A 13,241-nucleotide genomic window follows, 5' to 3' on the forward strand; every position below is an offset into this window, starting at 1 on the left:
TTCATCGTATAGGTAGTTGAAGGTCTAAAGGATAATTATGCAGGCCTTTAGTCAGGTACTCATTTTGCTAATAGGACAAAACAACATATAATGCAAATCGAAAGGTTGTTTGACCATTATTAATTTTTGTAATTGTTATTGAGGCACACTATATGCGCTTTATGTGAAAATCTTATCTGAGAATGAACTGATATGAATACATTAATATAATGATGCTCTGTTATCACTCATAATGTAAATTATGATCGTGCAATAAAATAATGACGAATATATCTCATGTTGGTCTAATCATCTGATGGTGTTTTTACGTGTGAGAGGGAAGGAGAGAAAGAAAGAAGGAAAGAAAGAAAGAAAGAAAGAAAGAAAGAAAGAAAGAAAGAAAGAAAGAAAGAAAGAAAGAAAGAAAGAAAGAAAGAAAGAAAGAAAGAAAGAAAGAAAGAAAGAAAGAAAGAAAGAAAGAAAGAAAGAAAGAAAGAAAGAAAGAAAGAAAGAAAGAAAGAAAGAAAGGAAGGAAGGAAAGAAGGAAGGAAAGAAGGAAGGAAAGAAGGAAGGAAGGAAAGAAGGAAGGAAGGAAGGAAAGAAGGAAGGAAGGAAGGAAGGAAAGAAAGAAGGAAGGAAAGAAAGAAGGAAGGAAAGAAAGAAGGAAGGAAGGAAAGAAGAAAGGAAGGAAAGAAGAAAGGAAGGAGAGAAAGGAAAGAAAGAAAGAAAAAGAAAGAAAGGTAGGATAAAGAAAGAAAGGGAGGATAAAGATAGAAAGGGAGGATAAAGATAGAAAGAAAGAAAGAAAAAAGAAAGAAAAAAGGGAAGGAAGAAAGAAAGAAAGAAAGAAAGAAAGAGAAAGAAAGAAATGAGGAAAGGGGGAAGGAAGGAAGAAAGAAAGAAACGAGGAAGGAAGGGAAGATAGTAAGAAAGAAAGAGGAAGAAATAAAGAAAATATAGAAAATAACGAAGAAAGAAAGCTAGAGACGTGGAAAAATGACAAACAGAAGGAGAGAAAGAGAGAATGAAGTTGTAGGTCTATTACTAACTGGCCGATCGGCGAAATTTGAATAATTCCCCCCCCCCCCCCTTCTACCAGCATTGTACGATGTTGAACCCACCCATGTAATTTATCTGTACATTATCATATCAGTGCATCACAATGACATTAATGATTAATACAGAGAACAGTCATCAGTTTGGCGTGATTAAATAAACTTTAAGCTTCAACCAACCTTTAATGATGTTGCCAATTTAAAATGGCATTGCGATTTACAACTAAGAACTTTTAAATTCACAACCTTCTTCTTGTTTGTCCAATTTCAGGACCAATTTTATTCATCTTAATATTTTTTTTTTACCAATTCTCTTCTTTTCTTTTTTGTAATGGCTGTCCATGTTCTGGGTTGAATTCTCCTGTATAACGCCATATTAGCGGGTTATTATTAACTTTGTGTAAAAAAGAATCACCACTCTTTCAATTCATAATAAAGCGACTTATCTTTGCTTCCCCTTTTAAAAAAAATCATTCAAACAAGTCATCTTTGTGTACACAGGACGTGATCACAAACACGGATGTCCCGAACGTTGTATGTTTGTACGAATAATTATGTTATATACATGTGTAAAGGTTTTAAAAAGTCTATTCCTACTTCTTTAAATATTCAGAGAATGATGTGGGGGGGGGGCGTTCAAATTTTGACGCGCGGACTTTAAAAATCTCACTATCCCTTCTTTCCCAAGTTAATCGTCACAATTTAATCTCTATAAACATATCAGGTTGAAAAGTTAAAAGAGAGGCGATGGTATATACAAGCAAAATGCTTTTACTGGATAGTCGGAAAGAAAAGGAAATAGATAATATTTTACAGGAAGAGATGGACAAAGGGAGGAGCATAATAGAGTGGGAGATAGAGATGGAGAGACTAAGATATACATCGAGGGGGGGGGGTAGAGATAATACTTAGGGGGAGATGCTCAGAAAGAGAGGTTGGAATATATTTTTCCATTTACCAGATAATCCAAGAAACGATTACACTATCTGTCTTCAAAAGCAGTATTTGGTGAACCTTTGGACGTGTCTGCTGGCACAATGCAAATAACAAAGCAACCCAACAATCCCCACATACAAAAGTATATAATTCTCTTTTTCCCCCTTTTCTTTGAAATTTCAATTTGATTTATAACCTTTTTAACTTTCGTTTGTTAAAGTCACGTCCAACCTAAACGTCGTATATTCAATAAAACTATATTTTGAACTGACACGCATTTAATGCAGTTAAAAATTTCCGTGAAGTAAACCATTCATAGAGATACAAATCGATAGTGAATGAATCTGTATGACTTCTTAATATGACCAAGCAAGAATTTTTTTTTCAAATTACATAACCCTAATTTTCTTTTCTTATTTTTTAAACTAAAACAATGATCAAAGACACTTACAGGCCATTCATCCATTAGTTTCAATAATGCTTGTACAGAAACGCAGCATGTCACTTATCATGTGACTTTCTTGTTTAAAGTAATCTGAATTTTAAATTTTAATGAAGTCTACTGTATACTATGGAGTATAGGAGAAATATGAGATGATTCATTCATTGAACATGGAGAAGCAAACATTTTAGGGTAAACAAAATGTTACTGAACTCGAAAACAAGAAAATAACAAGACAGTTAGAAGGATTCTATAAGAATGAGTTGAAAGGTCATTGTAAATAACGAGGAAATACCTATGAACAATGACAGTATCTCATAGATAACGTTATTCTATTACGAATCAATGGTGATCATTACGCTCAGGTATTTTAATCTCTTTTGACACATTTTAGGGATTCCGTGCACGTTCGGTGGAAACACTAAAATGAAAGATCAGATTTAAGTATGAAATATCAACGTCGAAACTAAAATTCAAAATTAATGTCTGAAAGAAAACAAACAAGGTAATGCTCTGAAATCAAATTACAAAACATTATAAACATGTCGTACTTTCATAATTGAATATGAAGTAACCCACCTCCCTACATAACCATCAATATCACTTACGTGAAGTTACGTTTTCTCAATATATTCTCGCTCTTTATATGTTTTTAGGAGAGAATAAAAGTCTAATAAAGAAGAAATTTTATCAATATAAACGCAGAATTGAACCCTTCACGTTTTGACGTCAGAATTTGAGACTACATGGAAATATATACAAAGGAGTAAACAAGAACATTATTGTTATTCTACCCCCAAATTTGTCGATACCAATTATTATTTTGGCCCTATTCCCAATCGTAACGAATACTTGTCAACTGTGATTTCGGATAGGGTGCTATAAAACACCCTCCCACTGAGTGGGCGGTGTACGCAGAAAGCGTGTGTATTCAAGGTAATCTTTCTACTCATATTCTGGGGAATCGAATTGAAAATTGTCTGTGTGTGTTGTCGGAGTGCCGAAAGCCAGTTATCTTCAAGCGCACTATATTCACACACTGATGCTACTCGTACAGTAGTATTACTAGTATCTGTATACGAGTTCTCCGTGTGATGTTGTGTTTAAATCACTGTTCATGAATGTAAGTATAAACATTATTGATTTCATGTCATGTTTTTTCACCAACGTGCATTATTAACACTGATTTTTTTTACAGGCTACTTAATTAGATTAGGCCTAACGCCTTTTGTGCTTGTATGAGACTGTACGTATCTCGAGTCAAGGTAATCACTGTATAGGAAATATAAGACTGTTTAGAGACTAGAGTTTATATAAATATTGTAATATAATACATATATTCTCTTTGTTCAGAACATAATAAATCTAACATTTGGAGAGAGTCATGTGGGTGCTTATCGTTTAATTTCATAGCATTTTGCATTTAAGGAATCACCTACAGCTATGGCGCCTTGCATGTTATGCGAGACGCCGCGGAAGTCGTGCATGTTATACGAAGAAATACATTGCACGAGAAAACAGGGTCTGCCTATAGGGCCTATACTACATCAGATGTGTCAAGCATGACTGTCATTATGGACTTTGTTCTCGAGATTTCGCCACAAAAGGCGAAGCTTATATATTATAAAGATAAAAAACACTATTTTGAATTTATGTTGAAGCTCATTGTTGATTCGCTTATCAACTATAACATAAGATGCAAAAACACGAAACGGATATACCCATCATGCTCGACCTTAGATATAATTATATTGTTATTGTTATTATTATTGTTATGATCATCATTGTTGTTTTTATTATTAATATTATCATTATTATTATTATTATAGTTATTGTTATTATTACTATTATTATTATTATCATCACCATCATCGTCATCATAATCAAATCATCATTGTTCCCTATATGCCTCTACTTTCATTGTACATAATCATGTGATACCTAGCACTTGTCGGGTATATATACCACCCACCAACATTTATAATTTAATCATGACAGTTTAAATCCTGATGATAATTATGAAGAAGTATTGACAAGAACTACCAAGATGAACATGAATTATGTATATGTGCATGACTCGTATGGTTTTTTTTCAGTTTGATTGTTCATCTGACATACGGCAGTCGGGGGAATTATGCAAATCGGAGCAAACATAAAAACGAAAGTAGGACGAGGCGAGAATTAAAATGCATTTAGTCATTGACGCATTGTGTTTTTTAGTCCTTTAGGTTAAAAAAAATCAAATGAATTTCACTTAAAAGGGCTGAAACTTGGGGACACCCCCATTTTTTTTCCTGCTTTGAAGATTTGTACTTTGGAATCATGACAAAGTTCGGAACCTCGTCTGCACGGTAGACCTATAATAGGCCTGCTCGATGATTTATGCAAAGATAAAACTTAAAATCTTACACAGTTTAAATTTGGCAGCACATTATATACAACTGATATTGTACGTGTATATTTTGGAAAACGTAAAGTGGGATTTTAAACAACCTTGATTGCCCCTATCTGAGATAGTATGTTATTTCCGTGACTTGCCATTCGAAAATTATATGTATTAAACGTTATGCCATACTCGTTTGAAGAGGTTCAAGAGACATGTATTTTGATTGCGAGTGTTGTTTGTCAGGTTTTGAAATCACATGGACTTTGACATCTCATCTCTCTCTCTCCTTCTCTCTCCCTCTCTCTACCTTTCATGTACTGACATTTTTCTCTCGATGACGTCAAACGGGGTATGATCTGTCAACTTCTTATAAATTTGTTTCATATACATGTATAACTCTTTGGAAATAAACCTCTTTTAATCAATACTTTTTTTTATTTATGAGGGACAATTCAGTTCTTAATTATGATTTTGTTTATCAAAACGATCTAAATTATTACGAGTTGGCAATTGGAAATAAAAACATTTTGATTTTAGGAAGTTATTCAAAACTTGCATAGTCGGCATTAGACTTATTAGTGTGCTTGTTTCCGTGTCATTAAATTTTGGGGCCAGTATTAACTAGAGTTATCTTCTATTAATAGTCAAACTATGTATTGTGAGGTCTTGGGGTAAATAATGTTCATATCATAAATCACGAGACGTTGACATTGGCACGATCAGTCTAGAATTACGATGTCTCCTTGACTGTGATACTGTCGATCACCAAGATGTTTATAGCAACTTTATATGAGGGAAGTTTGATGAGATTGGGATTTTATGTACAAGGAGTATATTGAACTAGGCATATATTGCTTCGTGATTGAATCATTATTGAACATACCTGCTCATTCGATCAAATTACCGACAACAGTGTAAGGATATGAGGTGGTGTTATTTGAATCACCGACGATTCTAGAATCTTTTGTAAAGACGGGCTATAGGCGAGTTTTTTTGTGCGAAATTTTACCTCCCAGCAAAATGACATCGATTCATCCGGCACCACTTTTCTGGCACTCTAGAAGTGCATAATGTACTTCGATTATTTTGTGGTGGTACTTGAATATGCCTGTCAAACGAGGCATTTATCATGTATGGTGATAAGGGATGATATCTAATAACATTTGACGGGAATGGAAAAGGAGAAACTGAAAATGGTGAGGGTGCATTAGAATATTAGCATGAAAGCATTGTGGGAGAAAGAAAGGGGTGCTGGACTTGGTGTCGTTGGAAAATGCCAGAAATATTGATTCTAAGTAAAATATTTTGATTTTTTATCAACCCTTTCCTTCCAGATGTTCACGATGAGAAATATTGATTCTATTTATCATCCACTTTCTTTCCGGATGTTCACGACGAGAAAATTCATCAGTAAGTTCGGCCAATTCTGACGGCCGCAGCTTAATGGACACTGACAAAATATATTCATTAACATTCGAGAAAAGAGAAATACGCAAATTCTTGAAAATTAAAGGTTTGACTCTATAGCAATGTAGGATGAAATGATTAATTAGAATTAATCAGATATCAAATATAGACCTACTAAGATCTGAAATGAACAGACATAGCAATCTACAAAGGTTTACAATCCCAGCAATCGAGATAAACAAACAATCGTCATATTTTGGGATTCCGTTTCTGTTTATTGACCTACATCTCCCTGTACCAGTTGTGGTCAATTTATCAAGAAGCTTGTCATCCTACTGAACTTGGAAAAAGATCTGGTTACTAAGGAAGCTATCAGAGGGTCAAAGGTCATCCACAGATAACCACGGCAGGTCAGGGGTCATTATGGATGGGGATCCGGTGAGGCACCCTGGAGAAAAAGAGGAACAGAAAAGTGAGGATAATCAATTATTTCTAAGCATTTATAACTGCTATCTATCAAGCTTTCCTCTAAGTGTTCTTGTATAGATTATACAGTACAAAGCAAGCTTCAAGACAGTGAAAATGCTTGTATTGGGCAAAATATTCCTATCAAAATTTGTATCATTCTTCTACCTCAGTTTCTACAAATTCATCATCAATGCAAATTAGCAGAAACATTTTCAGATAGAACTACATTAATGATAAAAAAAGTAATAATTTGTCAGCTTAACTCAAAATTTAAGGTTAAAAAAAAATGCTAAATCACATGTTATCTTGTATTCCAATCATGATTATGACTTAACATGCATTTACAAATTAAAAAATGATTATGACCTGATATTTGGAAGAGCTGTTTAGGAAAAATAAAGATGATCATGAGTCCAGTCATTTGAGAAATATCTGATTGACTTTCTTTCTGAAGATTTCAAGGGTGTTTCTGTTATACCTAAATGTAATACATTGTTCCATCTTTCTTAGATTTTAATGCAATCTAAAGATTTGATTGGGGAACAATCCAAAATGAATTGTATTCAAGTTTTAAATGTACTTTTGGACAGTGTCAGGAAAATGCCTGTACGCCAACAAATGATTACAGAGTCAAAGTAAATTAAGTTAAGACTGTTTATTATCGGAGTGGTCACGACGAAACGAGTAAATAAATATTGAGCGTGTAAGTGAACCCTTGTCGTCTAAATCATATTTTCCCGCTCTTTTTCGATATACAGCTTCTTGCAAAGACTGTTGTGAAAGAGTTGCCTGGTCGTCGATCGTTGCCACTTTCATCACAGTGATCGGTGCCGTGTTGGTAGTCGTATGCATAGGCTTCAACAGTCGGCTAGCTAGACCTCTATTCACCAATACTTATATAGAAGGTGCTGTGAATACTTGGTAAGAATCATGAGATATTTCATAAAAAATGATAATTATAATGTTAAATATGAATGGTTAACTCAATGAAAATTTAAATGAGAAAGATACGTTAATATAATCTCTGCAAGGGTGTATAATATTGGCGTTACACGACACTTTTTTGAGAAAAAATGTAGACGAGGGAAAAATGAATCAGGTGTAAAAGATATTCCACTTCAAAATGGTATAAAATGCAGGATTCATTTTCATGAGTTATTCATTGAAATAAATTTCCGACTACATATCAGAACAATAAAAAAGAATTATTGAGTAGGCATGCTTATTAGTTTGTAAACTATTTATCTAAATGTACAGGGAAAACATGTATTATAGAACGCATTTCATTTTTTTGCGACAGGTTCTCTGGGATAGAGATTGGTGCTTATGTTGGAGTAGTGATAATGGTTGCTATGGTTATTCTATTCTTTTCTTCTGGCTGCATGGCAACGGGATATCAGAACGCATCAACATGGTGTGCATTTAATAAAGCTCAAACGGGCAGGAGGCAGCTTGCCGCTGTAAGATTTACTTTCATTTCTTTCTCAACTTAGTTTTCTATTAATATGACTATAAATATGACTACTAATTATTCTCGGTGATACTCTGTCCATCCTTCCTCCATTATTCTTTCAGCTTTACTGAGCATCGCTCAATTCCTATCCCCTTTAATTCAAATTTAGAAAGTGAGAAAGAGAGAATGGGAGAGAGAGAGAGAGAGACAGAGAGAGGGAGAGAGAAAAGAAGGGGCACATCAAGGAAAGGAGAATTGAAAGCGTGAGCATCTTTTTGTATTGAATATGATAAATGGTAATATATTTCCACATAGTGCCTGAATGAAAATTAACAGATTTAGATCTAAAAGGGATATTCAGTGTATATTCTTAGAATAAATTCTGTTCACATTCCGATTCATCTTTTATGTTTCCAGTTTATGATCCTGGCGTACATAATCAACCTGGGCTGGTATGTATTCTTCTTTGGTGCATCTATTCCTACTGTCTTCTTCACGATGTTAAACAATGGAGTCTGTACCAATACAGTATTTACCGTCTCAACCTGTCTTGATCTTAGGCAGTTTGGTGAGTATGATGAATGGGAAACATTATATATATACATATGGATTTTGACGCAATAGTTCATTATATCAATGGGAATAGTGGATACTTATATAAGAATATGACCTCCACGTTTCTCACCATATGTTCACAGTACTAGAATAGAATCAACACCTTTTGAAAAATTCATAAAATTGTACAGGTCCCAGTTGTTCATCAATCATTTCCGTCCCTCAATTCCCAGCCATGTCGTGTTTTCCTTCAGCATAAATTTACCCACATTGGGCTGCACTCAACCCAGGTGAGGTAAATGGGTACCGGCAGGAAGTAATTCCTCAAAGAGTTGTGAGCACCGGAATCGGTAGACTAGCTTAGCCGGGGTAATATAGGAGCGCCTTGAGCACCCAACAAGGTGGATATGTGACTATACATAAATCCTATATTATTACTATTATTATTTATTACCGGTATACATGAAACACCTTATATAATGGAGAGTGTAGATTTATTACATTAACATGCCAAGGAGAGTACCACGACCTCTTTTCGGTCTTTTCTTCTTCCAATATGTTAATAAAAGTACGACTTTATTCAATCTTTTTCATAAGTCCATTTTCTCTTATCAACCCCCCCCCCCCCTCGTTCCCCACCCATCCTAACCCTTGTCTGTATCTCAACCTTCCGTCTCTACATCAGGTCTAGCACCTCAAAGTCTTCCTGGATCAGTCAACAGCACATTGATCTGTGATCAAAACCTTCAGGCAATATGTACAAGTGTAAGTAACTGACTGCATTACTTATAGAATAGGGAAATAAACGGTTCTAAAAATCAACATTGTTTTCCTGAGAGGGGATGGTGTGGTGACTGCGTTAATTTTCCATCTTGAGTTTGTGATTGTGGGTATGAATTTAAAGAGACAAAGAATCCCCGCTAAAACCAGTACAGGGAACATCTCATGAAGTTTGTCAGCACGAGTTGTCATTCTCAGACAGTTACCATAGTAACAGTCCAAGATCAGTGCTTTTCAGCCAATCCAAAACGAAGGATTTCACTGAAATTGTCAGACTTGGGATTTTAGTCAGTGCTGACAAATTTAATGGAGCATTATACAAAACATAAGCCTCTTCCATTTCCCTTGTTCATTTGTAGTTCAGCTCCTTGAAATTTATTTCTCTCTCTCTCATTTACTTCAGTAGATTTACAGAACGGGAGGGCAATGATATTCAATTATAGACCAAATATATACACAATATTCATAAGCATCACCATCGATTGGTGGTATCTACAACTTATAAGAAAGAAAATGTACTTTACATTATATTAACTTCGGACGGCTCTGGGGAATAATGAATTGTTGGAATACAATCCATGCACAATATTTTTTGTTTGCGGTGTTTGCCCTTGAATGGTATATAGCAACCGACAGTCATATTTTCAATCAATATATGATTTCTATCTCTTAGTATTCATCTTATCCCTTTTGTTTCTCTAGAATCTCGGATCAAACTTCGTCTTAGGCGTTATTGGATGTGTGCTTGTGCTGATTGGCTTAGTAAGTAATATATTCATAATATTTCGGTATTTTCCAAAAAGGGTCGGCCCAGGGTCTGCCCTTTTGTGGTTGATACACCTAGATGAAAGGGGGAGTGAAAAAAAAAATCAAAAATTGATTTGTAATTTGGTTAAACTTTACAATTGAAGGCCCAGTAAACCCGAACATCCAGTTGATTTGAATAAAGAGGGAGAAAGAAATACAACAAATGAAAGTTGGATATACTTTCAAAATGATGATTATGATTCTTTGATTTCTTCTTATCATTCAAATTATGTTATTGTTTAAATCGAATCTATCTTCAAAAGTGGCAGTTCTCAGTACGAGCTATATATGCTATGCCATCTAATGCTAATCGTATTTCATTTAGTGTGTCAGCTAGGGAAACGGTTAATATTTCAGTTTAATAAATTATTGTACATGTGTCTTAGGTTTTTGAAATACACTGTAGGTCTCCAGTGGAAAGTGAAATGTTTCTTTGTAGATCATTAATATTTGCGCTAATGATCATAATTATGTCACTATGCACATTAATGTTTTTATATATAATATTTTTTCAATATTTCCTAGAATCACTTCTTGATGAGCATATCAGGCAACTACAACTGGTTGAGATTACGGAAACGAAGACAAAAGATTATGGCTGGTAAGATAAACCGACGATCAGGAACGTATGATCTCAATGCTAGTGCATACACAGATAGACAAGAGTCACAAGATTCGAACACTCATCTACGTCGAGTTAATCTACATCATGGATCATCATCTAATATATTAACATCATCCAACACTTCTATTCCAACCGTAGCAGCGCATGTACCTCTAGCAGCGACGTCAACGTCGTCGACCTTCTCCATGCCGGTAGCGACGTCGTCAAAGACCGACCCAGCCTCGAACTCGTCTTCCATGCAGTCATCGAAGATCTATAATCAGACGTATGGATTCGGCGATGGTGGATTCGGCGAGGGTGGATTCGGGCAGCACAACTCTGAGAGTACACGCGTCACCTTCGCTGATGCGAAGCCGGCATCATCCCCGGCTCCGAGATCGAGTTCATCTACCGCTGCGGCACAACGTTCAACGGGAGATGATCTCGGTAAATATACAGACAGGAGCTTCGACAGTGCGAGTCGATATGATCATTTTAATCCTGCTTTTGACGAGAATTATTGGGACAGTCAGCAATATGCTCCTCAAGAGAAAAGCACGCATGATAACTACTACAGCAGAGGATATAATAAATCATCTAAAACTAATGGTACAGCAGCAAGCTACGACCAGGGCAACTATAATCAAGGAAATTTTAACCAAGGAAATTTTAGCCAAGAAAATGCTAATCAAGGAAATTTTAATCAAGGGTTTTATAATCATGATTACGACGCGGCAGACACGGCGGGATACCAGATGACCACTATGTCGTCATACGGACAGGGTAACTCACAATCATTGACTCGAAATCGTAAAGATATGGGAAATAACTTTTACGAGTATCAACTCTAGTGGCTGATTAGCGAATGATATAATTGTATTATTATTTTTAAAGAAAAACATCTGTTTCGGAGAATGACAGTTAATGAAAGAAGACTAACGCTGGTAAAATCAGAATAAAACTAGACAATAACTGTTAAAAAAATAATTAAGGTATTTTGAAGCAAAATATTTATACGGAAGCTTGAAAATGCCATCAACCTGACGAGATGACTAGATAATTTATTTTGCAATGTCGACATAATAATGTTATTAGTCGACTTATGAAAAGTTATACGTCAACATGGCGAGATAATGTAACTCGTCATCTCGACAAGTCGATGGCACCTTAACGTTTCCGTATAAGTATAGGCCCTATGTCCAAGGTCAAGTCTTGACTCAAAATTATGATCGTGAAGGGGTCATATCCACTCAGGCAACCTGCTCTTTACGAATACTACGATGTCATATTGCATCGTAGTTGAATAAATTCACCATATTTTAATGTTTCCTTTTTTTTACGGATATGAAGTTGGGAAATGGAAATTGGGGTCAACTCTTGATTTGGATTGAAATAACTATTTCACTTTTTCTCAATCATCAAAATTTACATGTATGTATTTCATTCACACTGCTGCAATTTCGTTCCATCTTGTTCTATTTAAGCAGGCGTGTCCGTTTTAATGTACTGCTAATGTTATTGTATTTATGTTTGTATATTTTTGGTGCGTTAATATGTGTATAGTTAGATTTAAATGAATACGTAATTCAAAATTAACTTCTACGGCCAGTTGTAGTCGATGTCTTCTTCATTCCATGCTTCGATTCGAAAGATTATAATCAGATATCTCTCAATTCTTCCATTTAATTCTTATTAATCATAAATTGATTATTTGGAATAAGTATTCGTCGTCTCTTTTTTTACTCGAAATCATTCCAAGTATGTTATCAGGAATAACATGTATTTCATTAAAACGATTGTATTGACATTTTCCTTACCCTCTTTATCAGTGTGTAGATTTATTAACTTTTCTTATTTTTATTCACTATGATGAAAGGACGCAAAGTAAATCTTCATTTGTTTCTTTATTTTATATTAGGAGGCCGGTCAACATACACAGAGCAATGTAAAATGTTCGTCAGGATGTATTACCGAAACTTCCGAAAGTATTATCTGCTAATATAACTTTATTTATGTACATTTTCTTGTACGCCATTTTTAATAAATCCTTGAGAAAGATACAATTTTGACGAAAGTTCAATGTTTTCTGTTACATTCATCTATAGTTGTTCTATATTTTTTATGTCAACTAATTGGGTCTAAGAGTTTAAGGGAAATACGCATAACGGGAACATGAAAATGTGTTTTGAAATCAATACCCTCTAAACTATTTGGATTGCAAAAGTGGACGAATAAAACAACCATGATAGCATAAGTCTTACTAAAAAAATATCTTTATCTTATTGATTACATATTCATCTGATTATGGATCGGTCTTTATGTGAAAAGATGCCTTCAATTTTGGTTGGTAAGGTGAACCTTTTCTTTTT

General features: G+C 34.8%; 1 protein-coding gene across 3 annotated transcripts; it reads left to right on the plus strand.

Moving 5' to 3' along the window:
- The first annotated feature begins 3,014 nt into the window (after positions 1 to 3,014).
- On the plus strand, positions 3,015 to 12,946 carry LOC129260830 (uncharacterized). 3 transcript variants are annotated; one of them, XM_054898818.2, is made up of 8 exons: positions 3,015 to 3,535; positions 6,133 to 6,677; positions 7,432 to 7,594; positions 7,974 to 8,133; positions 8,544 to 8,694; positions 9,367 to 9,446; positions 10,164 to 10,223; positions 10,794 to 12,946. In XM_054898818.2, the coding sequence occupies exons 2-8, from the start codon at positions 6,629 to 6,631 to the stop codon at positions 11,721 to 11,723; spliced, it is 1,593 nt and encodes a 530-aa protein (XP_054754793.2). In that variant the 5' UTR covers positions 3,015 to 3,535; positions 6,133 to 6,628; the 3' UTR covers positions 11,724 to 12,946. The 3 variants fall into 3 exon arrangements, with proteins under 3 accessions (XP_054754793.2, XP_063970502.1, XP_063970501.1); XM_064114431.1 differs by having other exon boundaries at positions 3,362 to 3,535; positions 6,507 to 6,677; XM_064114432.1 differs by lacking the exon at positions 6,133 to 6,677 and having other exon boundaries at positions 3,308 to 3,535.
- Positions 12,947 to 13,241: the final 295 nt, after the last annotated feature.

Source organism: Lytechinus pictus, unplaced genomic scaffold (genome assembly GCF_037042905.1).
Source record: "Lytechinus pictus isolate F3 Inbred unplaced genomic scaffold, Lp3.0 scaffold_19, whole genome shotgun sequence".
NCBI classification, from domain to species: Eukaryota; Metazoa; Echinodermata; class Echinoidea; order Temnopleuroida; family Toxopneustidae; genus Lytechinus; species Lytechinus pictus.